The sequence below is a fragment of the Mastacembelus armatus genome, chromosome 24, assembly GCF_900324485.2.
Source record: "Mastacembelus armatus chromosome 24, fMasArm1.2, whole genome shotgun sequence".
NCBI lineage: Eukaryota > Metazoa > Chordata > Actinopteri > Synbranchiformes > Mastacembelidae > Mastacembelus > Mastacembelus armatus.
Window position 1 is genome coordinate 9,054,235 of NC_046656.1, and position 22,617 is coordinate 9,076,851.

The 22,617-nt window shown below is 42.2% G+C and overlaps 2 protein-coding genes across 3 annotated transcripts; one reads left to right on the forward strand and one right to left on the reverse strand.

Moving 5' to 3' along the window:
* The first annotated feature begins 99 nt into the window (after window positions 1–99).
* On the forward strand, window positions 100–5,546 carry wdcp (WD repeat and coiled coil containing). 2 transcript variants are annotated; one of them, XM_026318178.2, is made up of 4 exons: window positions 100–317; window positions 738–2,675; window positions 2,918–3,038; window positions 3,959–5,546. In XM_026318178.2, exons 2-4 carry the CDS (start codon window positions 756–758, stop codon window positions 4,150–4,152), a joined length of 2,235 nt encoding a protein of 744 aa, XP_026173963.1. In that variant the 5' UTR covers window positions 100–317; window positions 738–755; the 3' UTR covers window positions 4,153–5,546. The 2 variants fall into 2 exon arrangements, with proteins under 2 accessions (XP_026173963.1, XP_026173964.1); XM_026318179.2 differs by lacking the exon at window positions 3,959–5,546 and having other exon boundaries at window positions 738–2,773; window positions 2,918–3,013.
* mfsd2b (MFSD2 lysolipid transporter B, sphingolipid) lies at window positions 5,204–21,385 on the reverse strand. The gene is made up of 15 exons (XM_026318180.1): window positions 21,287–21,385; window positions 20,425–20,783; window positions 15,699–15,824; window positions 15,436–15,560; window positions 12,254–12,377; window positions 10,913–10,991; window positions 10,577–10,758; window positions 9,322–9,412; window positions 8,652–8,773; window positions 8,050–8,133; window positions 7,649–7,732; window positions 7,324–7,433; window positions 6,493–6,636; window positions 6,097–6,273; window positions 5,204–5,341 (listed from the first exon to the last, which is right to left on the reverse strand). Exons 2-15 carry the CDS (start codon window positions 20,764–20,766, stop codon window positions 5,293–5,295), a joined length of 1,839 nt encoding a protein of 612 aa, XP_026173965.1. The 5' UTR covers window positions 20,767–20,783; window positions 21,287–21,385; the 3' UTR covers window positions 5,204–5,292.
* Between the last annotated feature and the right edge of the window lie 1,232 nt (window positions 21,386–22,617).

Here is a 22,617-nt window from a genome sequence, read left to right on the forward strand (position 1 = left end):
TACGATTTATTTTCTTCTTAGTTGTATTCTTCATACTAATGCGTGCTCGGTTTATTTTAGATCTCGTAAATTAACCAGCATTTGATATTGAAACACACGCAGCGACCTCGTGCGGGCGAAAGGGGTTAAAACGAGACAGTTCTAATTCTACTGCATATCCCATGATGCACTTAGGTTGTCAGTTAGTTTTGCTTCCGTGTCAAATGTATACAAACGCCGGAGACGCACGTTGACCGTCACAACGTGAACTAACTGATGGGAGATGTACTTTCGGTGTTTCACACGGCTCCTACATGAGATCCCTGTAGTTTTAGAAGGTACACTTAGAGTGTTTGTGTTTTGTGTCACTGTATTTGTAGTTTCTTAATGTTATGTCTATGTATTTAACTCCATGTGCTTCATGCTTCATGTTAATTGTTTCAGCAGCTCTAGGGGCAGCTGTGCAGGGATGAGACTCCTGCTGTGTGTGAGTTAGTGCCCTGAACCTCCAGCTACACCTGAGCGTTGTTAAGGTCATTCAGGGCGTAAGCAGCTATAGGTGTTCGTCACCACTGCCACAGCTCAGGCACAGGGGATTAAGCCATGTACTTGGAAGGAGACACCAGAGAGGCTTTTGCTAGTCTTAATCTGCAGAGGTAGCAGTAGCTACTCTGGTGCAGGATCCCTTCAGATCAGAAACAGGTCTCTATCATCAATGTTAGCTTTCTGAGCTGTATTTTTGCTTTTTCTTTTTACAGGAGCTTCTACATACCAGGATGGATCTTGGTAAGGCAAAGCTGCTTAGAACAGGTATCAACAATTTACACCAAGCCATCCACCCCGTGCACGGTATAGCGTGGACGGACGGCAAGCAGGTCTGCCTGACGACCCTGTACTTCATCAATGGCGAGGTGAAGTTTGGGGACACCAATGTCATTGGACAGTTTGAGCATGTCTTTGGTCTCTTCTGGGGCCCACTGTGCTGCTCTGACTCCCCTGCTTTGCTGGCGCTTCAGCACAAGAAGCATGTCACCGTGTGGCAGCTGCAGCTCAGTAGCCTTGAGCAGAACAAGCTGCTGTGCACTCAGACCTGTGAGATGAGTGAGCCTTTCCCCTTGCTCTCCCAAGGCTGCGTGTGGCATCCCAAACTGGACATCCTGGCTATACTGACCAAGAGGGACACTTCTGTGCTGTTTTCTGTCAGGGTGGACAACAGGAGAATCAAAGCAGACATCAAAGGTAGTGGGATCATCCACTGTGCATGCTGGACTAAAGATGGTACGCGCCTGGTGGTGGCTATAGGCAGTGCTCTTCACTCTTACATCTGGAATGACATCCAGAAGAGTCTGTTCGCCTGCTCTTTCTGCCCCGTCTTTGATGTGGGAGGCTACATATGTGCCATCGAGGCCACAGGGGAGGCTCAAGTAGCTGTGGCCACAGAGCTACCCCTGGATAAAATCTGTGGATTAAATGCAGGCATAGCCTTTGATATGCCGACAGACGCAGAGTCCCCACAAAGCCAAGTCTCGCATGCGGTCATGTCAGATGATAGTAGTCCTCTGGACTCGAGAAGGAAATCATTTGAATCGGAGAAGTCCAACATCCCCAGTTCAGGCCCTCTGGATCTCACTCACCTCCTGGCAAGGCACCGGCGCTCTGACCCCAGCCCCCTTATCCACCTTCGTCGTCGAGACACTTTAACCGGCTCTGGACAGGACTTTTCACACCTCATCCTAGTCACCTATGAGCGTAAAGTAACTACCACCCGTAAAGTTAGCATCCCTGGAATTTTGGTTCCTGACATTGTTGCTTTTGATCCACGTGGCTCTACAGTAGCAGTGGCTTCCAACACGTGCAACATGGTGCTTGTGTACTGCATCACAGCCTCTGCAATGCCCAACATTCAGCAGATATCTCTGCAGACAAATGAGAGACCTAAAGGAGTATGTTTTCTCACCGACAAGCTGCTGCTGTTGATGCTGGGAAGGCAGAAGTCCAATGATCCTGCCTTCCTCCCATCTTCTAACACAGACAAATATATTCTTCGTCTAGTACCCAAAGAGTTGATGTACAATGCAGACACTTCTGTTACACCTCCCACTTCTGCTCACAACCACGAGTCTACTGCTAATTTCTGCGCAGGGATTAGAAGGCACTCAGAGCACCTATCCAAGGATGACAGGGAGCAACCCGGGATAAAGGACCTGATGTTGCCTGGAGGAGGGGTGTTTCGTTCACCAGGCAACAGGCGCAGACTGGTGGAGGAGGTGAGGAGCGGCGAGCTGAGCCCTGTCACCAGCTCTGTGGACTTCTGCGACCGAGCTTCAGACAGAGCCCTCTCCAGTGCCTCCTCCGTCACGGTGGAGAATTTCGACATGGATCACGTCAACCGCATGACCAACTTGGCGTTGGCCGGCCAAGCCAGCAGAGACTCGAGCCGGGCCAACTCTCCCCGCTTAGAGCCACGGGACAGACTTCACTCCGAGCCGACACTGCCTCTGCCTGAAAAGCCATCAGGCCCTTCCAAGGAGCGCACCCTGGAGCAGCTTGTCCTCAACATGGAGAGGCTTTACACACGCTTTGCTGATGTGCAGCAGTGCCTGACAGAAATTAGAGATTATACCCAGAATGGCAAGAAGGCTCTTAGTGTCTACCCCAGCGCCTGTGAGCCCCCCTATGTTAACGTCACATGTCAGGTACTGTGGCACTCACTTCACTCTCACTACATTGGGTGTATATATGAATCTGGATTCCCTGTCCCCCTACAATCATCTGCTATTTTCACTTTGTGAGGGTAAGACAGCTGAAATACATGGAAGCTAATGTGTTACAGACACCCAAATCATAGTGTGTTCAGCATGCAGGATTAAGCTGTAGCATCTGTCTAATCAGCTGCTTTGTTTTATTTCTTACTTTTTCTTTCTTTGTTCATATACAGAAGCAGTTATCAGAAAACGTTTTCATCGATGAGCGGAGGCCGGTGCTGCTCTGCGACGGGAAACTGTGTCTGCGAGCCCTCCAAGACCTGTTTAACCTCACCACTGTGGAGATGATGTATGGTATGTGCTGCCTGTCGAAGTTATAATATTCTGTAAATACTCATTTTTCTTTTCCAAACATCGAGTCAGGTTGGTGTCATAAGTCCAGTTAAACCCAAAATAGCTTTGGCTTTATTACAGTGCAATATCCTAATCTCCCTCTGTGTGTTGCTTGTTGTATTGTTGTCTGACTGTATTCATTAAGATAAGAAGAACCTTTATTTGTCCCACAGTGGGGAAATTTAAAATCATCAGAGCAGAAAGTAAGGCACAAGATAAAAATAACAAGAGCAGAATAGAAAAAAAAATTAAAGAACAGGGTATTTACAATATATATATATATATATATATATATATATATTTAAATAATATATAGAAAGTGTAAACAGCCAATATTGCACTCTGGTATGTTGTATATTTACACGTTTTTGCAGGATTTCTACAGTCTATACGGGATGAGGTTAGTGGATTAATAAAGGAAAACCACTTTGAGGAAAGTCTGTGTAAGAAGTTGTCCCTCTGAGTATTTTACGTAGACTTGTGTGATGGGCTTTCCTTCTGAGATCACCTTGTAATGACCAAATGGAATATCTACATCTGTTGTTGCTTGGCTTTAGCTTTTTTAAAACCTTTATTTCACCCGTGCAGAATGCATTTTAATGATAAGGCGTTATCTTGGCCTACCATTGTTCTTCTCTTAGCATGAGCTTGCTATATATGGAAGTGATTAAAGGCCTAGGTTAGATTAAATACAAGCAGCTTACTACCATTTGATGTGCATAGTGTTTTGTTGTTGTAGCAAAGACTGACTGTTCTAATCTTATTGCTTTCACAAACCAAATTTTGTGGCAGTTTGACAGTCATTTTTTTATAAGGAAGTACAACTCAGTTGGATGAAAAAAAAACATGTGGAGCCAGTGGTCTTTGTGTTGTTTTTCCAGGTCCATTGTGGATTGTACTTGTGGCAGATGCAGATGGCTTCGTGCCTCTGACGTTTAAATCCAAAGAGGAGCTCACAGTGCGGAATGGGAAGCGGAAAACTACCTTTCGTACCCCCGGGAGCCCGGAGCACTCCTGTCCATCCAGTCCAGCCCCCAGCCAAAACCCCAACACAGCCACAGAGACATCAACATAATACCTCTTCACACACACCTCTATTTATGGACTTGTGCAGTAAGCGCTCTGCTATTGAAATATTACTGACTAGATACAAGCTCAAGGTGCAGATCAGACACTCCCTTACACAGATAACTCCAGTTATGTATCAGATTTATTTGTACGTCAAAACAATAGTGATTTGAAAAGGGCTGCCTGTTCGGATGTAATATTTACTGCTGTGAAATGTTGGCGTACCTGAAGGAAGTTTGAGCACTGAGCCCTATTTTTCTTTTCTTTTGAGTTTTGACAATATGCAGCGCAGCTGTTGATGTCTAATCCGTCATGGCACAGCTCGGGGTATGTTTTATAGATGTCAAAGACATGTTTTCTGTTTTAATATCCTGACTCAAGAACCAACACAGGCTAAAGAATGGTTTAAATGTTTAATTTTGTATTTATTACCACAGAACCAGAGACCATTATACTTGTGGGAAAAGAAAGGTTTATTAATTTCTGGCTTTACCAGGGCAGAATAGTCCCACTCAGATGTTGCTAGTTTAATTAACCAACCCTCTCTGAGGTGTTTTTTTATATATTTATGTATATATATATATATATATATATATATCGAATACATTCAAAAGAACAGTGCTGAGACATGTTTGTCCACCAGAGGGGGCAACACTCAATGGAAACTATGCTGTCATTGCTGTTAAGATGGAAGATATATATATGTATATATATATATATATATAGAAAAACATTTGGTAGCTTTTTCAATATTAAATGTGCATAACTAGTGTCCACTCATCTGTACTTTACTTCTTTACCACCTCTTCAGCAAAAAAGCACAGCACACATTTATTGTCTACCAAATAACCTCTACAAAATTTATTCCTTTTATATCATCAACCCTTTTGTGATCTTATTATAAATAAATAACAGTGTTGTAGAAGTAAACACAGCAAATAATAATATACATTCATTTATATAAATTAATCTTATTATATATATTCATATTCAAGATGACTATACAGTACATGTGAAAATAAAACAAAAAATGTTTACATTAAAACTGTTTAACTAGTTACCAGTGTAATATACACTAATGAACAGACTTCCAGCTGTGCTACTGGAATACGTGGCTTTTAGAAATTCACTCCATTCGAGGTCCAGGTCACACCTTGCCCAAATCTTCTGTCATTCTGGAGGTGATGCTTTGTTTCCTGTGGGAGATATCAAAATGAGTGATGTCTTATTTTAAAAGGAAGTAGCTGCATTTCTCAAGCATTGTACTTTTACGATTTTGAGGTACTTCCATTTTTTGTTTCTTTAAACTTCTACTCTACTATAATCCCAGAGCTGTTTACTTGTTACCCCACTGTATTTACCTGACAGTCCCAGTGCAAAAAATAAACTCTTGAAAGATGATGCTCTCTTGAACTCCTTTTATGAAGTACTTAAAAGTAACTCCAACTTACCCAAATACAATTAGAGTACTAATTCAATATTATGCATTATTACATAATGCATAATAAATATTACACATTAGTAATAATGATTCCATTAACATAGTAATTAATACTATTACTAATATAGTATTCTGCACTTTTACTTGTATGAAATTTTAACTTAGGGATGCTTGCTAGTATTTTCTTATTGTAATGGCTACTTTTACTCTGATCTGAATACATATTCCATCACTGATTAATAGTATATTAAATATTTACAGCTTCAATGGCATAATAGCATTCACAGCTGTGGATGCTGGCTTTGTTCTACAGTTGAGATATCTAATAGGAGCTAAGTAATGTTAACAATTCTCGTAACAATAATGTGCTTAAAGTGGAAAAACATACATGCGAAGTCGTAAACAGTTTTCTCAGGCTGATTAGCACTCATCATGACTGAACTGCGTTAAAGTGGCGGAGTGCCCCTTTAACGTTCAACATTCAAGTGTAAATCTATGCTCACTACTCACCGTAGCTCCTCCAGGCAGACTTTATTCCTGAGCCGTATATCTTCGCTGATGGGGTAGAAGAGTAGGATCATTAACCCTGTAACAATGAAGACCACTGGGGCGCCTCCGATCAGCAGCTTCAGGGTGTACACCACAGGAGCAGGCTGCTTGCATGCGCCGGTGTCATACCCTGCAAACCTACACACAAACATGCAGAGAACCCCTTTAAAAACAGGTTTCAGGAAACCAGCATCCAGTCTGACGCTGCAACACTGCAAATGAGCAAACTCGACACTTTCTGCATGATGAATTATACATCAAGTCTGGGGTTAATGCATTTTTGCAAGTTATGTCACAGTAGGTGCAGATACAGATCATCATGCGATGTTTAAATGAAAGGTGCATGTGCAGACTTACTCCAGGCAGAGGGTTGACACTCCCAGGGAGATACCAGCTGCAAACTTGGTGAAAAACACGTAGAATGAGTAGAAGATGGCCTCATGGCCTTTAGAGTCGGGGTTGGCCAGCCTGAAGTCGTCCACCACGTCTGGTAGCATTGACCTGGATTGCACAAACACACACATCATAAGCATCATTCCTGTAAGGTATGGTAAAATTGAAAGTTGATGAGTGACAAAGACCTCCCTCATGCTCTTACTTTAATCATCTTACACAACCAGGCAAGATCCTAGCAGCTGATGCTGGGAGGCCTACTTATAGAGCTCTGATAAATTTGTGGGCTAAAATTACAGAGCTAATAACACGATTAGATGATGAGCAGCGGGCGGTACCACTGGTTTAGGCCCACAGACAGGATAAACAATCAGCCTCTTCCAAGATAAACATGCCCCCCTGGCTGGCCCCTGTAATTTGGTGTTTAAGGGAGGAGACAAGAGACGATTGAAGAGCAGAGTCTGCCTCTGAAAAGACGGTAGAGAAGGAGACTGCTTCACCTCTGGCGTTGTATTAGCTCTGTGATGGCATCAAGGATTCATAGCTAACCTTGCCTCTCATTGTTAAAAATGACATCACATTCATGACCGTGACGTGACCTGTGCGAGTGGAGCGGCCCCTCTGGGCACTAAGTGACCACTAACAACATGGCGGTGTGCTGTTGTGGTTTGTTAATGATATTTTGCATCGAATCAAAGCAGACTAACAGTAGGGTAACAGCACAGATAAATGATTTGGCTGACTTTTGATGAGTACAGCTACAGATCTAACGTGCTCTGAAGTGTTTGGTCTCACCATGGAAGCAGGAGCGACGCCGCCACGCTTAGTCCAGATGAGACAGCCACGATGTAGGCGACCACCACATTGGGGATGAACACCAGCATCAAGGTGAAGGGCATGATCCACTGGATAGACAAAAAGAGTAGTAACAAATTACTTCTTTGCTCCATATTCTTTGAAAGTATCTCGTCTAAAAACATTTTCCATATGGCATAATGTTTTTTCAAGTGTGTGTGTGTGAGATAAGGGGAAGGATACCACACTTCCAAGCTCATCCACAAGATGGCATAAACATCAGGGTGATAAAAGCTGATTTGGAAAACCAAAACGCTATACTCACTGTGATTCCACAGAAAGCTGCCGTCTTCTTCCCAAACCTCTGGAGAAACCACTGCCACAGTGGGATGCTTATCACAGCAGAAACCTGTGGCAACATGAGCAAGCAGTTATTGTGCGGTCTGAATGCGATTCAGTCTGGTAAATAGGTCCGAAATTAAAAAACAAAGGACAGTAATGGGGAAGATGACTCAAAGTTTATATGTGTATGATTGCCGTTGGAAGTTCATTCAAAACAGTTGGGTTCACACAAAACTGACAAAAAAATGGCCTGGTTTTAAATTCAAGTATGATTTATGATAGAAGTCATTGTGAATTTTGTGTTGTTCAGTCGAGGTATATGTTTTTTCATAGCAGTGTGTTTTTAATGATGTGAGGTGAATCAGGGCTTAAAGCTGTACTCACTAGGATGGTCAGCACAATATTGTGGAATTGATCCCTCAGGTCGGCCGCGTAAGTGCAGAAGAGGACAAAGTTGCTTTGTACCAGCTGCAGAAATGAGAGATCAAATTTTTAGTTATTCAGTCTTATCTTGCGCACTCAGCTGGGTGTGCCTGCTGTGCCGAATGCCAAATGAAGTGACTGGAGAAGCTGCTGACAGTGTTTTGCAGTGACTTATTCCCACTCCAAGGCCTCACATGGATGACAACTGACACCTCCTCTGAGATGAGATGGGCAAAAATATACAGCGATGGATTGGAAAGACTTGGAAAGACTGCAATAATTTAAACAGCTTAAATCTGAGGCGTCACAATTGCAGCATCTGTCTAACAAGTGACAGGCAAATAGAAAGAATATGCTGTGCTGGCATGACTCTCAGGAGTCCTGAGGCTTAAAACATGCTTTAAACTGAGGGCTTTCAGTAAGTGCTCTTCTACATTGATCAAATCAGCATTGAATGCCCCTCCCACTCCTCCACCCCACTGTCAGGATCCAGTCGTGGCTCCATTTACTGTATTGTCGAGTGTCATGTCTGAGAAATACTGTCTAAAGAAGTCTGAACCGACCTGAATTGCGACAGTGATGAAGAGGAATGCAGCGGTTAGAGTGAGGTATGGTCCGTGTCTCATCACAAGGATGAAGCCTTTATAGAACGGAATCTGCTTCTCGGTCCTTGAGGCATATGGATCTGAAACACATGGAACAAGAATATGAGAATGCAGCAGATCCAATAACATGCAGTAAGAGAAAGGCCCCTGCATTGCAGTGGATGCTGTTTATCCTAGTGTAGTCATTTACAGGCTAATATGCAGATTCCCAATGACAATGACTCATACAGGAAAAGTGCAAAACTAGGGAAAGGGAAACTGTGACTCTCTGGTGCATATAAGATGTGATAGACTACACTGAAAGGCCCTGCTGCTGTGAGTCAACCTACTTTAGCTTTAAAAGATCAAGGAAAATAAAGTTGCTAAAAAAATATTTAATGTAGACAGAAATAATTATGCTTTTACTATCACTTTTTAACTCTATTTTTAAAGCATGCATCCTCAGTCAAAATGTAACTGTCAAGATTGCAGTTGCATGATACGTATCTATAGACAACTAGCCCAAAAAGATGCACTCAAGTTACAAATTCTGTCCCAAATTACTGATTGTCAGTGGTTGAGTTCACACACACACACACACACACACACACACACACACACACACACATATATATATATGAAGTCTGACCATCTCTTTCTTTGACTCCCATGAACATCACCAATGTGCAGATGACGAACACTCCTCCAATAACACCGGCAGCTATCATGTACACCTCCTTCTGCAGAAAAAACAAACATTAGTCCACAGATGCAGCATTCTAAGTCATTCTGAGCTTTTCCATAGTTTCCAATTCATAATCCATCCTGTCTCCATTCTGGAAACAAAATGCTTCATGTTGTTGTTTTTAGTTCCTCCTTTACTGTAACACTCATCTGTGTAAGATTTATTGCTGGTGACTTTCTGTGCTGTGTCCGCCTCAGTTTAAACAGCAAGCTCCACCACGCACGCTCATTGTACAAACACAAGTATAAACAGGATGAAACCTCAAGTAGATCTGTATCCCGAAATACAGCGTTAACCGCTCAGTGGTGCACGCCGACAGGAACCGCTTTGCTTTAAACAACCTCTGTTTGTTTGCTGTTTTCCCATCTGGCTCAACCCAGTGGTTCATTATTATTTCTGCACATCAAACACTCCCTGTTTCTGAGGACAGACTGGGTTTGCCTAGACGTTGTGCCACCCTCATCAGTGACCACGGAGGAATTTAGCGGGTGGCTACAGAGGGTTGGCGTGGTGAGTGGGTTGCCCTGATAGGGTTCACCAAAGATCCACTGGAAAAGAACCCATATGAAGCCCAAATAGCTGCGGCGCAACCAAAATGCAACTTTGCAAACTCAAATATGGACAAGAATCTGTCCGATCATGATCATCTTCTTCAAACCTTAAGCTGAGCTGCAGGAGCCTTAAAGAAAAAGACTAATATTGAATCTGGGGTCCCTTCAAATGTTCTGGGTGAGACATAAATAGGCCTAATGATTTGCAGACTGTGGAGACCCCTCAATCGAATAGAGCTACATTTTGGACCCTGATGTGAGGGAGGAACTCCCTTTGTGGTCATGAGACGGGATCTGGCTTAGGATGCCGGCTTCAGATATCAAACAGTGGCGTCTCCTTTCAATGCCATGGGTTAAAACATGAAGCCAGTTTAGATGTCAGAACCTGTAGACAGCCTGCAAATGTGGACCCAATTTTGAACAATCCTTCTTTTCATTCAACATTGCTTTTTTTGACCTTGGATATTTAGCAAAAGTAAACCGCCCTGAGCACACACCGCAGCTCCAAGTTAAGCAAGAACACTGATGACAGTTCAAGTTATTTTCAAACCAACTCTGTGGCCTACTTCGAGCACACCTGGGCTCCTGACTTGTACTGTGACACTTACAGAGTGTGACAGGTAGTCCTGGGAGGGCACCAGGCTCTTCACAATCTCTGCCCCGGTGCTGTTGCCAAGGTAACTGGCAGACGTGTTGTGAGTCGAGCAGTGTTTCAGAGTGTGAGCGCTGGCCACAATCTGGCCCTGGATGGCAGCGCCCACAAGTGTCCCCAGCACCTCCATTGTCATTCCTGCCAACACACAAGTAAAGGTTCAGCTACCTGTTCTGATCCTTTAAGTAAATCAAACACTCTTAATATGAACAGCTACAAAATTTTAAATGGTAAAGATTAATTCAACAATTCAGGCACTGATGATTGCTTTTTGCATATTAAAACACCTTACGGTAGGCAGTGGCTGAGTCTCTTTCCTTCTGGTCTGTGCTCAGGAACATGGTGAGTGCAGAATAAGGCACGTGGAAGCACTGCAAAAGAGCCGGAAGACACAGTCATGGCTTGGGTAATGCAGAAATACAAGTCTGGCATAGCAGCAGTCAGACACGTCTCATGAGGTGGGGAAAAGATGATAATTCTGAAGTTTTAGTTGAAGCAGAGTGTTTTTAGTTTTGGTTTGTTTTCTTCCATGGCTCACCATCATCAGGTCAGAAATTCCAATGGTTTTGTTTATGAATAAACAGATGCACTTTCACTAAGATGGCGAACATTAACAATTAAATGGGAGCACCCCAGATAGCTTTTATCTACATGATCCTGTGAACATTCAGATGCAAAATACGCACTATTTTTTTGTCCAAAGCGATCTTTGCAGTTTCCATGTTGTCAAACCTCAGCTCTGTTTTCTCCTTTCTCACCAGCTCTCACAGAGAATAGGCGAGCAAACCAACTTACTTCACTTTGTAATTTACACAGGCGCTCACTCAGTGCTGCGGCCAAGCGAGCATGCATAGCCACGATGAAAATAAACGCAGCAGAAAAAGAATTTTCTTTCAGCTGTCTGCCTCTGTCTATACAGCATGTCATTTATGGGGCCTTTACTGGATGCAAACATTGATAGAATTGAGCCTTCATAACTCTGCAGTAGATATGGAAGTGAGAAGTGATTCATTTGACACAACCCACTTATTATTTGATTGCATGAACAGGTCTTATGTTGCACTCTGACCTCTGTTTGCAGACTGTGACTATGTTCATTCCCAGCAAATTTCACACAAACACATTCACAAACAATGAAGGGAGGCTAAAAGTGGTAACCAGCATTTACCCAGCAAAAGGTTCCTGGCAGGACTGACCATATACTTATCAAGTAGTTAGAATGACATGCCATTACAGCTCGCCGCAGTGTGGCTGCAGCGGTCTACACGCTCTGTAGCACATGTTATATGGGTTACCCCGGAGCAGAGCAATAACTAACCGTAATAACTAAAGTCAGCCTAAATAACTACACTTCCCCTTTGAGGTGCAGTATCTAAGAGCTCTGAGGATCTAATCTGCTGCTCCTCTCACAAATCAAAGCATAAACCCTACCAGGAGCTGTCAGAGGCTGGTATGAGATGACTGTAATCATCTGCACTTTAAACTCTGCTTTTCATAATGTTTTCTCTGTTTTATCTATACATTATGTAACGTGTCATCTTTAGAGTATGAGATACTAGAGTCAGAACGTTGATTTCCTGTTCCCCACTGGATGTCTGTATGTAGCTACATCTGAAAGAGCATTGGCACTTACGGTGATGAGGGTTTGGTAGAGGCAGTAGAAGCCCAGGTACCAGATGAACCTGCCGCTGATGAAAGGAGGAACAAACCAGAGGTAGATGTAGGAGACCACTAGGAATGGGGTGCAACCCACCATCCTACAAAACAAAGAGGTATGTCAGACAAAATTATCAAAAAGAAACACTGACATAAATCTGTGAAAAAAAAAAAGGAATAAATATTTTACTGTTTATCCACAATTCAGTTTATCCAAAAAAAGTGCACCCTATTGAAATATCTTCCTTTTCCCTTCACAGGTAGGATCTAAGTCATCTCACAACAACTATTATGACCATTTTAGGTTGTCAGAATAAGGATGACACTGGTTGTGTTATGCAACTTTCACAGCAGATTTACAATCCAGCCATATTTCAGACAGATTACAGCGAGGCTAAGCTGACTGCTCAATGATTATGTTCTTGTAAGTATGATAGGAATCTGTCCTGGGAGGGACAGGCATGCAGGGAAATACCACAATATCTCCAACCCATACATATCATTGTCAGATACACATGGGCACCCACGCAAGCAAATGCAGCATGAAACAGTTTTGCTGTGTGGTGCTTTTCTCATAACTTGGAGCGATACACTATGTGGGACATGTATAATTCATAAGTAAACAACTGGTATGTATCATTATGGTTAACGTGAACAGCTGCGTGTCTCAAAAGGAAGAAGAAAAAGGGTGGACAATGGATGATCAACAGTGTGACTTGTCTGCAAACACCAATATATCATCCACCCTCTTCTCTGTTCCCTTTAAAGGCCAAACGGAGTTTGGTTGTCATGTTGTCTACACTGCTGTAATACCAGCACATTTACAGGTAGACAGAGGCTACTGATTGAATTTAGAGAGCTGTGACAAAATTTGCAGTCGCACTGACCTCTGACCTGCACTGATAAAGGGAGAAAGTGGGAGAATGAGATAGAGGCCAGTTACGGTCATTTCGAGCATCATCCAGCCTCCCCACCTCACTCTCCTCCTGATTGTTTGCTTAAACAAAGGAGGCTGACAATGCTGGTGCTGCAGTATTAACCGCTTGGTCATAGGAGCAATGAAAGGGCCCCGTGGCTGGATGAATGGGGCAGTGAGAATATTCCTGCAAGATGACTGTGTTCAGGGGAGAGGCAACAAAGGCATATGTTCACAAACACTCGCATACTTTCTCACACATGAATACACATTCACACCTGTCTCAGTCTTAATTAAAGCAGAGGAAGTTGATAGGAGGCTGGCACATCCAATCTTTTCCTCCCCAGCTCGTTCACCACATTTGCAGCATATTAATTTGACAGTGTTCAGTAGAACAGCAGGGACTCGGAACATGTCTGGTATTGAGAGTGGGCTGTCATGGTTGAACGTCCTGTATTCACATTTTGATATTTGGGTATTTCCATTTCATGTTACTCTGTATTACTATTCCACTACATGACAGAGGGAAATATTATACTTATACTCTACTACACAAAATTACAATTTCAAAGAGATGGTATCAATTAAATAACTACTGAACCCCCAAAGAGTGAAATTATTCAATGTTTTTCAAAAAAGAAAATAAAAAAATAAAGATTTATGTGGCTGTAAATACTGTGAGGTAGTAGCTGGATCGACTACAACAACAAATCTGGCTTATGTGTTGATGCATGTGTAAAATAGAATATGTCCCAAGGGCCAAGTGTTTTTACTTACTGAAGTACATTTTGCTGTAAATATTTCTATAATTTGACTAAATATTTGAAAGTATGTGTTGTATTGGTGCATTTACTGAAGAGCCATCTCTAATGTCACCTTGTCATTCATCAACAAAAGACAGATCTTATATGATCTTTCTCTTGCTATGTGGATACTGCTACAATCACAAAATAATAAACATTGGAACACCCAACAGGGAGTTTTGGGAGAAAGACGTCATCCTGAAGAACTGACCAAAGATATGAATCTCTTTATGTCTGCCTGTGAATGTGACAGCAGCCAGAGGGTGGAAGCACTTCCTGCTGGACTGACATAGGGGACTTTCCAAATGGGCAAAAACTAAGGAACTGTCTTGCACTTTCATCACAAATACTGATGAACACGTATTTAAATGAACCACATATACCACATGGACACATACGAGCAAGAACACACACACACACACACACACACACATACACACACTCATCCCTACAGCTTCCCAGGGGTAATCAAAACTGATTTAACAGCCATCAGCATCTGTCCTCTACTGAGTGTGGCTGGCTGGCCACAGTGGACTTGGTCCCTCTCCAGCACTGTCAGCCTGTGTGTTATCTATGGTTTATAATGCAGTAGGCATTAGATAGTGACTTTGTAATTACAGTAAGTGGCACGCTAGTGTGTTCAAAAGACACATGCATAGCTGTTTATAAAATCACCTCTGAAAATGGTGATTGTTGGAAACGGTGGTAATAGAATAATTTCACCTGCAATTATAGAGCCATAAAGTATAACTGCTTCCTCTTGCTATTAAAGGCCGTGGGATACTGAGAAGTGGTTTTCGAACAAAGAAAGAAAGTTGGCTGATGGCCAAATGTAAAATGAGGTGTTACATAAACGTGAGAAAATGTCACCGAGCAGCACAGGAAGATTTATGAAAGAATGCAGATGAACTTCCTTGTCAGTTGTTTACTGGCAACAGAAGGCAACACCCTTCAAGCATACAATATGTATAGCTCATCAGAAAGAGCCTCAGGAACAGTGTAATTAAGGCACAGAGGCTGTTTATTGGGACCCAACCTCAGGTGAAATGCTTGGGCATGAGAATAATTTCAAAACCATCTGAAACTAATTCATGCGGGTTGGTTTTGTTTAGGTTGCAACATTAGCATCGTGTCATAATCATAATAACATCTCCGGGCAGACCCAAACAAACCAAAACATCTTTTGTAATTGGCCAACAAATTTCAGTCCTTTATGTCAACAGTAGCATCTTACCGTATGTTCATTAAGAGGAGAACTAAGGTGAATATGCTATTAGATTGAATATGTTATTATCCATAATTATGAGTACTGCCTTGCCCTACTTTTGAGCAAGCAAAAACTGTGGATGTAAAAATGAAGGAATATTGAGTCGTAAAAACAATGAATGACATGACTCTGAAAGACATGAGTTTCCTTCATAGTGTGATCAGTGAGCTCACCAGGGCATGAGTCTGCCAATCTTGGTCCATCTGCTCTTTGTAATGAAGAAACCAACAATGGGGTCGTTCACTGCACCCCAGGCTTTACCGATGAACAACACCATGGAGGCCTGGAAGGCGTTGATCTGTGGACCAGAAGAGGGACCGATTTAAATTAGAAACACTTGCAGGCATAAAAATCTATTACCCTTTTATTTGAATGTAAGAGACACATACACTAACTCATACAATTTCCATTTTCTTTGTCTTTCTTGTCACATTACCTGAGCAACGTCAAGCAGGTAGATTTGCAGAAAGAAGGCTGTGGCGCTGGCAGCCACCTCCTTGGGTGCACCACCAATGGCGAAACACAATTTACTGCATAATGACAACTTCTGGCTCAAATCGGTCTGTGAAAACAGCAGAGATTTGGCATTTATTGCACAAATGGACATATGCTTTGCAATTTCCATTTTTCATAGACTGAACCATACATTCAAGGCTAACAGATGTAAAAGACCATATTTAGATTATAGCACATGTGCATTTATCAGTTCCACTTTGATCAGACTCATTACAGGAACAGGAGGTGAGGACTATAAATAAAGACTGTGACAATTTCTTAAGCAGTATCATGAGTCAGTCTAAACATGAGAACATGTAAGTTTCTGTGACACAGTCACAGTGATACAGGCAGACCACTAGACATTATAACTGCATATGGCATTTTAAACTAAAATCCATCTCCCTAAATTAACTTTCTTTTAGTTCTCATTTCAGTTTTCTGCCATGAAAATGTAACTAGGTTCACCACAACAAAACAAACCGCTGATGACACTTTTTCCCAGACACACCAGTAAAATAAGGTGTGTCTCAGATAAAATAGGCCATGAGAACAGACTTATGACTCAGAAATAGTGAATTCTCTAGTCATTCACAATCTGAATCCTTTCTAATTATATTTCAGGTGCTCCAAAAATAACATTCCTTCTTCATTTTCATGAGCCAACAATTGAATTATTCAATACAATGTAAAGACAGTCACTACAGTGCTTCTATGTCACCTTATGATAAACGCTGTGATGTACTGTATATGGAAATACTGGACAAGCTGATACATCTGTTTTCTCATAAATTCCACCACCTAAACAATGTGACATTGTTCTTCTTAGGAAGAAGCTCAGAGGAGATAGAGCCTTCTCTGCTGCTGGGCCTACGTTGTGGAACAAACTGCCTCTGCACATTAGATAGGTCCCCATTGTTTCCATGTTTAAAACCAGACCTTAAACCCGTCTTTACTCTTTGGCTTTTGGACCGGCGTGACTTATTTCTTTTTATATTTTATAGTTTTTATTATATCTATTGTAGTCATTATTTATCTATTTTTGTCAACTTGTTTTTAAAGTGCTTTATGAATCAGGCATTATTATTATTATCAATTAAAATCTGTCTGATCAATTTCCCTTATCTTCGTCTCTCTAAATGCAAAGATGCTCATGTTTAAAAAATACTCGTGTGTGTGTGTGTGTGTGTGTGTGTGCGTGCATGTGTATGTGCCAGCTATTTGGATTGTGGTCTATCTGTGCAGACACTGAGGTACACGGAGGAGCCTGATAAACCCACCTAACCATCCACAGCTCTGTTTCCTTCACCGTGTTCTGCTAAAACCATCAAGCATATGACTCTGTGTGCATTTCTGTGTATCTGTGTGTGTAGCGACAAGGGCAAACTTTCATCTTCACACATGAATAAGACAAGAAACCACAGTCTAGGGAGCGCAATATTTACGACTGTCTCCCAGGCTGTGCGCATATATCAACTCTTGCCTGTTTCCCCTTCTGTTTAACCTTTGGTGTCAGACACACATACTGAAAACAGTGTCATTCCACATCCAATGGCAGAGTCTTGGCCCACAGCTACTCCCTTCAGAGTTTTATGAAAGAAGGAAATCAACAAAGTAACCGCAGTCCCAACCGACACACTGTTATTATCCGGCTCTCATTTTCTCTTCCTCCTTCTTTTGCTCCATCAAAACACAGAGGGGTTCGAGAACGACAATTACCAGGAAGGAGGTGTGTAATTATTCAATCGCAAGACAAGCGGGTCAGAGGTAAGTAAAGGCTGCGTGGTGGTTCAGACTTTAAAACTCTCTCTTCTTCTACTCTCACTGCAATTACCCCTAATTGGAGAGAAAAATCAAAGACTTTGGTGTCTGGAGAATGCTGCTTAACTGATGATGTGCAAAAATACTCCGTGTGCCCAGCGCTGCTCTCCCTCTCTCTTCCTCCCTCTCACTCTAAACACTTATTCTTTCCCTCCAAACTCTCAGTCTTTCATTATTGAGCTCTTATCATCAAAGAGGATAAACAGGATATCCTGTCCACTGTTGTCTGGATGCACAAACAAAAGCTCATACACACATCCCAACACACACATACTTGTATTGAAATTCTGGCGCAAAGCAAAGGGAGCATCTGCAAAGTTCAGACTGTCAACAAGCAAGGGACAAGGACAGATAAGACTAATCTCTAAAGTTAATGAATCCTTAACTGTTCAGGGGAAGACAATTTGACAGGCCTGAACTGCACCGCAAGCAATTTAAATCAGGATTGAGGATAATGCCAGTGCAAATAAACCTCTTGAATCAGCTATGGTATAAAATGTGCACGCTAAATGTTTTCATGCCGAAGTAAAGCTGATAAAATGGAATCTATAAAGCCCTTTAAATGTCAGTTCAGTGCAGGATTTGCTGACAATTCTGGGCATCAAGGTTAGAACACAGATTCTAGTCATAGCCATCAACAGCCGTACCTCCATCAATTCAGATTATGGATTATGACAAAAAAAAATAATGGCAGCAGGCCATTAACATGTCAACAGCAGCTGGGTGACAAGGAATCAAACCAAAATTTAGAGGATGGACTGCAGTACAGAATTTACAGCCAATCATTTAGACATTCTGTCAAAAATGTGCCATGCAGGGATATCATCAGAGTGACAAAGCTCTGCTACAAGTACATTTGTGATGGACTGAGAGGCTCTTCATGTGAAATTACTGGTGCTATTATTTTGTCCCATTCAAAGAAAGAAACATCCTTCATGTATTATGTCTCACTCAGGAATCTTCATTGGACATGTCTCATACATAATGCTTAGACGTTTATGTTGTCCCACTGTTTGAGAGGAAAATGCAATGCAATCTATTAAACATCCCTCCATCATCTTTACCCGCTTATTCATATTTAGGGCCATGGGGATCTGCTGGAGCCTATCCCAGCTCTCTTTGGGTGAAAGGCAGGGGTCCACCCTGGACAGGTCCCCAGTCCATCACAGGGCCACATAGAGACAAACAACCTCACACACTCACACTCACTCCTATGGGCAATTTAGAGTCACCAATCAACCTGACATACATGTTTTTGGACTGTGGGAGGAAACCAGAGTACCTGGAGAAAACCCACACACGCACAGGGAGAACATGCAAACTCCACACAGAAAGGTCCCTGATGGGTTGCGAACCCGAGCCCTTCTGGCGGTGAGCTGCCATCTGTTAAACATCTTAAAGTAATTAAACAGATTTAACTCATCTTCAGTTCAGTGTTTGCTTCAGTTTTTACTTTGTACCAGTTCCAAAAGTGGTTCCAGCGAGTTACAGCTGTAAGGTCTTTGTGTCAAATTAAAACTGACTGTTTTACACCAACAAAACTGCTGAAATTTGATGCAAATATGAAACATATTTCAAGATAATGTGCAAAAAACTTTTTCCATTTCCATATTCAGGACGTTTAGGGCAGCGGCAAATCAAATCAGACAGTCATTTTGTTAGAATAATTAAACAGTTATAGAATTGATATTTTGGCTTTATTAAACTTGCTGTTTCGAGCTCAGCGATAATAACTCAGCTCGTTTTACATTACACTAAAGTGAACCAAACTGATTTTTTATGTTTAGTTCATTTAACACACATATTTTAGTGTAGCGTCTGGATTTATATTTTACACCGTGCAATTCTCAGGAAAGACAACAATCTAAATCTAAATCTCAGGGGGTAAATACAAGTCCAAAGTAAAACAAAAACACTGCATACTGGATATAGGTTTGGCAGAGATGATACAGTTGCAGAACTGGTTGTGTGATGTAATGCAGCCTAACAAGGAACCAGCGACGCATAACAGAAAATGAGTGACTAACTGCCATTGCTACTGTATTACAGCAGCATTTGAAACTGTCTGCGTAATGTGCTGTCTACCTGCCTAGAGAGACAATGTCCCTTTAAAAGGCCTGCTTCTCTGTCCATCATTTGCTTTGATTTAACAGTGTCTGGGACATATGCATGTGAGCGGCATTAATCGGATCTCATGTGTTCTCGTACTTCAGCTTGTGCACAGATACAAACTCAATCTCACAAACAAGCTCTTGCCTACATTACAGAGTTATCGCACCATCACCCAGGAAGCTAAACAACATGAGACAAAAACAAAAAATGAGAGGGAAATCAATCAGATTTTCCAGTGTTTGCAAAACCTCAGTAAGCCATCCCTGTCTGCTGTCAATCACTTTCTTTCTTCCTATTGTAGCTGTGATTACAACTGTTTCACTGAAGGCCACTGATATTGCCTGGCTCAGACAAAAGAAAACAATCATCAAACAGGTTATCCCATCAATGGGAGCAACCTTTCTCGAATAAAACAATCAACTTCCAGACACTGACTCTACTCTCTGGGGGATTAGAGATCACAGGAAAACAATGCATCTGATTAATCACACGCAAATAAGCACCTAAAGAGATCACATTTTCCATCTTTTGCTTTTCCTTCATCCAATCATGTGAAGTCACTCACAGCCAAACTAAGCCGCAAATACACCAGATGTGTATTATGTCAGATTTAGTGTCTTACTATGAGGCCAGGATTGAAACAAGAGTTACAGACATGTGAGTAAGAGTGGCATTATATGTGACAACAATCTGTAGAACAACACAAAATAAGCAACAAAAACAGGTGATCTTACCTGCTGAGAGGTTTTCTGGAACAGCGGTTCGGTGGGCTTGGGGAACTTCCCTGCAGAGCCCTGCACTCCCTTCTCTCCCTTGGTCATGGCTGAGAGACTGTGTGTGAGGCGACAGCCGTACTTCTGAGACTGTGTATGTGAGGGAGTGCTGAAGTGAGTGTGACTGTGACTCCTCGTGTGTGTGAGCGCGCGAGGAGGCTGCCACTGGGCGGTATGTGTCAGAGGCTGAAACTGGATGTGGCTCTGACTCCGGGTGTGTGTTGGGTGAGCGTGATGCATGGCCTCAGAGGCTGGGAGCGCCTCCTGCTCCTCTGTGACAGCTCTGCTGCTTTCTGCTGCCATTCACATGCTGTTGTGCTCTGGAATGAGGCCATGAGGGAAGGGCAAATTCAGACAGGCAGGCACACACACACACACATGCAAACAAAGCACACACATAGTCAACTACAAGTATGTACTGCAACATACAGTTACAGGTAAGTGGGAACATGAACACACACATCAGAAAAGCAGAAAGACTTACTCTTTGAAAACACACATAAATGGGACAGTGCACAACAGCTCTGATAAATAAAGATCAGACAAGAAATCTCAGTCACACACATGGACACACTTTACCTTAAGAAACCTATCCAAATGAATAACGCAATAAAAGTCATCCAAGTTGCCATCATCTAAATACATTTGGCATATTTGCACAGCAGGTTATGAGAAACAGGGGCGCAAAATGCGACGATGTCCCGTGCAAGAGTGTGCTCTCTGCTCTCATCATGTTCATCCATTAACAACCACTGTGCGCACATGGTAAGGACACTGAAGCATATAAAAAACACACACTGGAGAAAACAAAACAGCATCTTACCCCGTGTTGTTAAAAATCAGCTGGCGCTGTGAGGTTTATTGGGTAGTTTGCTCAGTTAGGTGATCCGCCAGTCGCACGGACGGACAGGCTGAGAAGGAGACTGCGGAGGATGGAGAGGGTCTCCGCGTCTCCAGTCTCAGCTGTTTTCAGTGCGCAATCACGGAGCTGCGCCCTGCAGCGGTCGTAACCGTGTACGACAAACCGATCACATGTAGTCTATGTATGCATGTGTGAGTATGTGTGCGTCTCTGAGGGGCTTATGGCAGCAGCAACGTACGTTTTGGATGGACACGCACTGCAGTGAGCCTGAACGCAACAAAACCCCGTTGTTTTATTTCTTTAAGGCTTGTGTGTTTTCTGGTGAGGCAGACAAGCTACTTCTTTTTAAGCATTATGTTACAAAAGATGTGTTTTGATGACAAAAGCGACAACAAACTCCTTTATACTTAGCGACAGGCACTCCCCGCGCTCCTGTGTTCTGGTGAAGTGATGTGGTACAAGTGGAATGAATGAAATGTAGTTTGGTTTCATTTCACTGATAGAAACTCACCTGAGTGATTCTTGGGAACAGCGGAGCGATAAAAGGTTTGTTTATATAAAAGAACAAAGACTAACTGAAGTATCGACATATTTTAGATGTGTTTCCCACGCTACATCATCATCATCATCATCATCATTATCATAATAGATTAGATTAGATTCTGCTTTATTGTCATGGTGCAGCTCATGCGGTTGGTATGTGACCATAAATGGAAAACGGTTGGCATAAAACAAATAAAGTGCAAGGTTTGACAGTACAATACATTTTATTTAAATAGTAAATCCGGAGAAATCAGTTTTTTTTAGGGTGCACCTGCCTCAAAACGTCCACAGCTTTTCAAGGATATAGGCCTTTCCTTTTCCAAGTATTTCAAGTATTTTGTCTTGCGAGCCTTTTAGTGAGAGAGGCTTATTCTACACAGCAAGCTGCTCAAAACATGAGAGCAAACATGGCCCTGGCCTCTCAATAAATTCCAAGAAGACACACTCCTGTATCAAAGCCATATTACTGAGAATGCAAAATGAACCATGGCAGAAAAGCCAGCCATATGACTTGCATTATAATGGGTATATTTCAGATAATGCGTGAAGAGGAATGTGCAAAATGAAAGGTTGGCTGCTGCACAAGTGAAAGAGTCACTGTGAAAAGAAATAGGCCCTATGTGAGTTAAAGAGAAAGCAATTCCCTGCATGCTTGGCCTTATTAAATATGTAGCTCAAAGGAAATGTGCTCTTTTTTTGCAGTTTTATATGCCCCCCCCCCCGTACATTTGGGTATAAATCCCAAATGT

Bases quoted from the DNA above. Each gene is read 5' to 3' on its own strand.
- wdcp (XM_026318178.2), top strand. From the start codon at position 756: ATGGATCTTGGTAAGGCAAAGCTGCTTAGAACAGGTATCAACAATTTA. The intron at 2,676-2,917 runs GTACTGTGGCAC...GTTCATATACAG, and splicing joins ATGTTAACGTCACATGTCAG to AAGCAGTTATCAGAAAACGT. The intron at 3,039-3,958 runs GTATGTGCTGCC...TTGTTTTTCCAG, and splicing joins CACTGTGGAGATGATGTATG to GTCCATTGTGGATTGTACTT.
- mfsd2b (XM_026318180.1), bottom strand. From the start codon at position 20,766: ATGGCAGCAGAAAGCAGCAGAGCTGTCACAGAGGAGCAGGAGGCGCTC. The intron at 8,774-9,321 runs GTCAGACTTCAT...CATGTGTTTCAG, and splicing joins GGGAGTCAAAGAAAGAGATG to ATCCATATGCCTCAAGGACC. The intron at 6,637-7,323 runs GTGAGACCAAAC...TGTGCAATCCAG, and splicing joins GCGTCGCTCCTGCTTCCATG to GTCAATGCTACCAGACGTGG.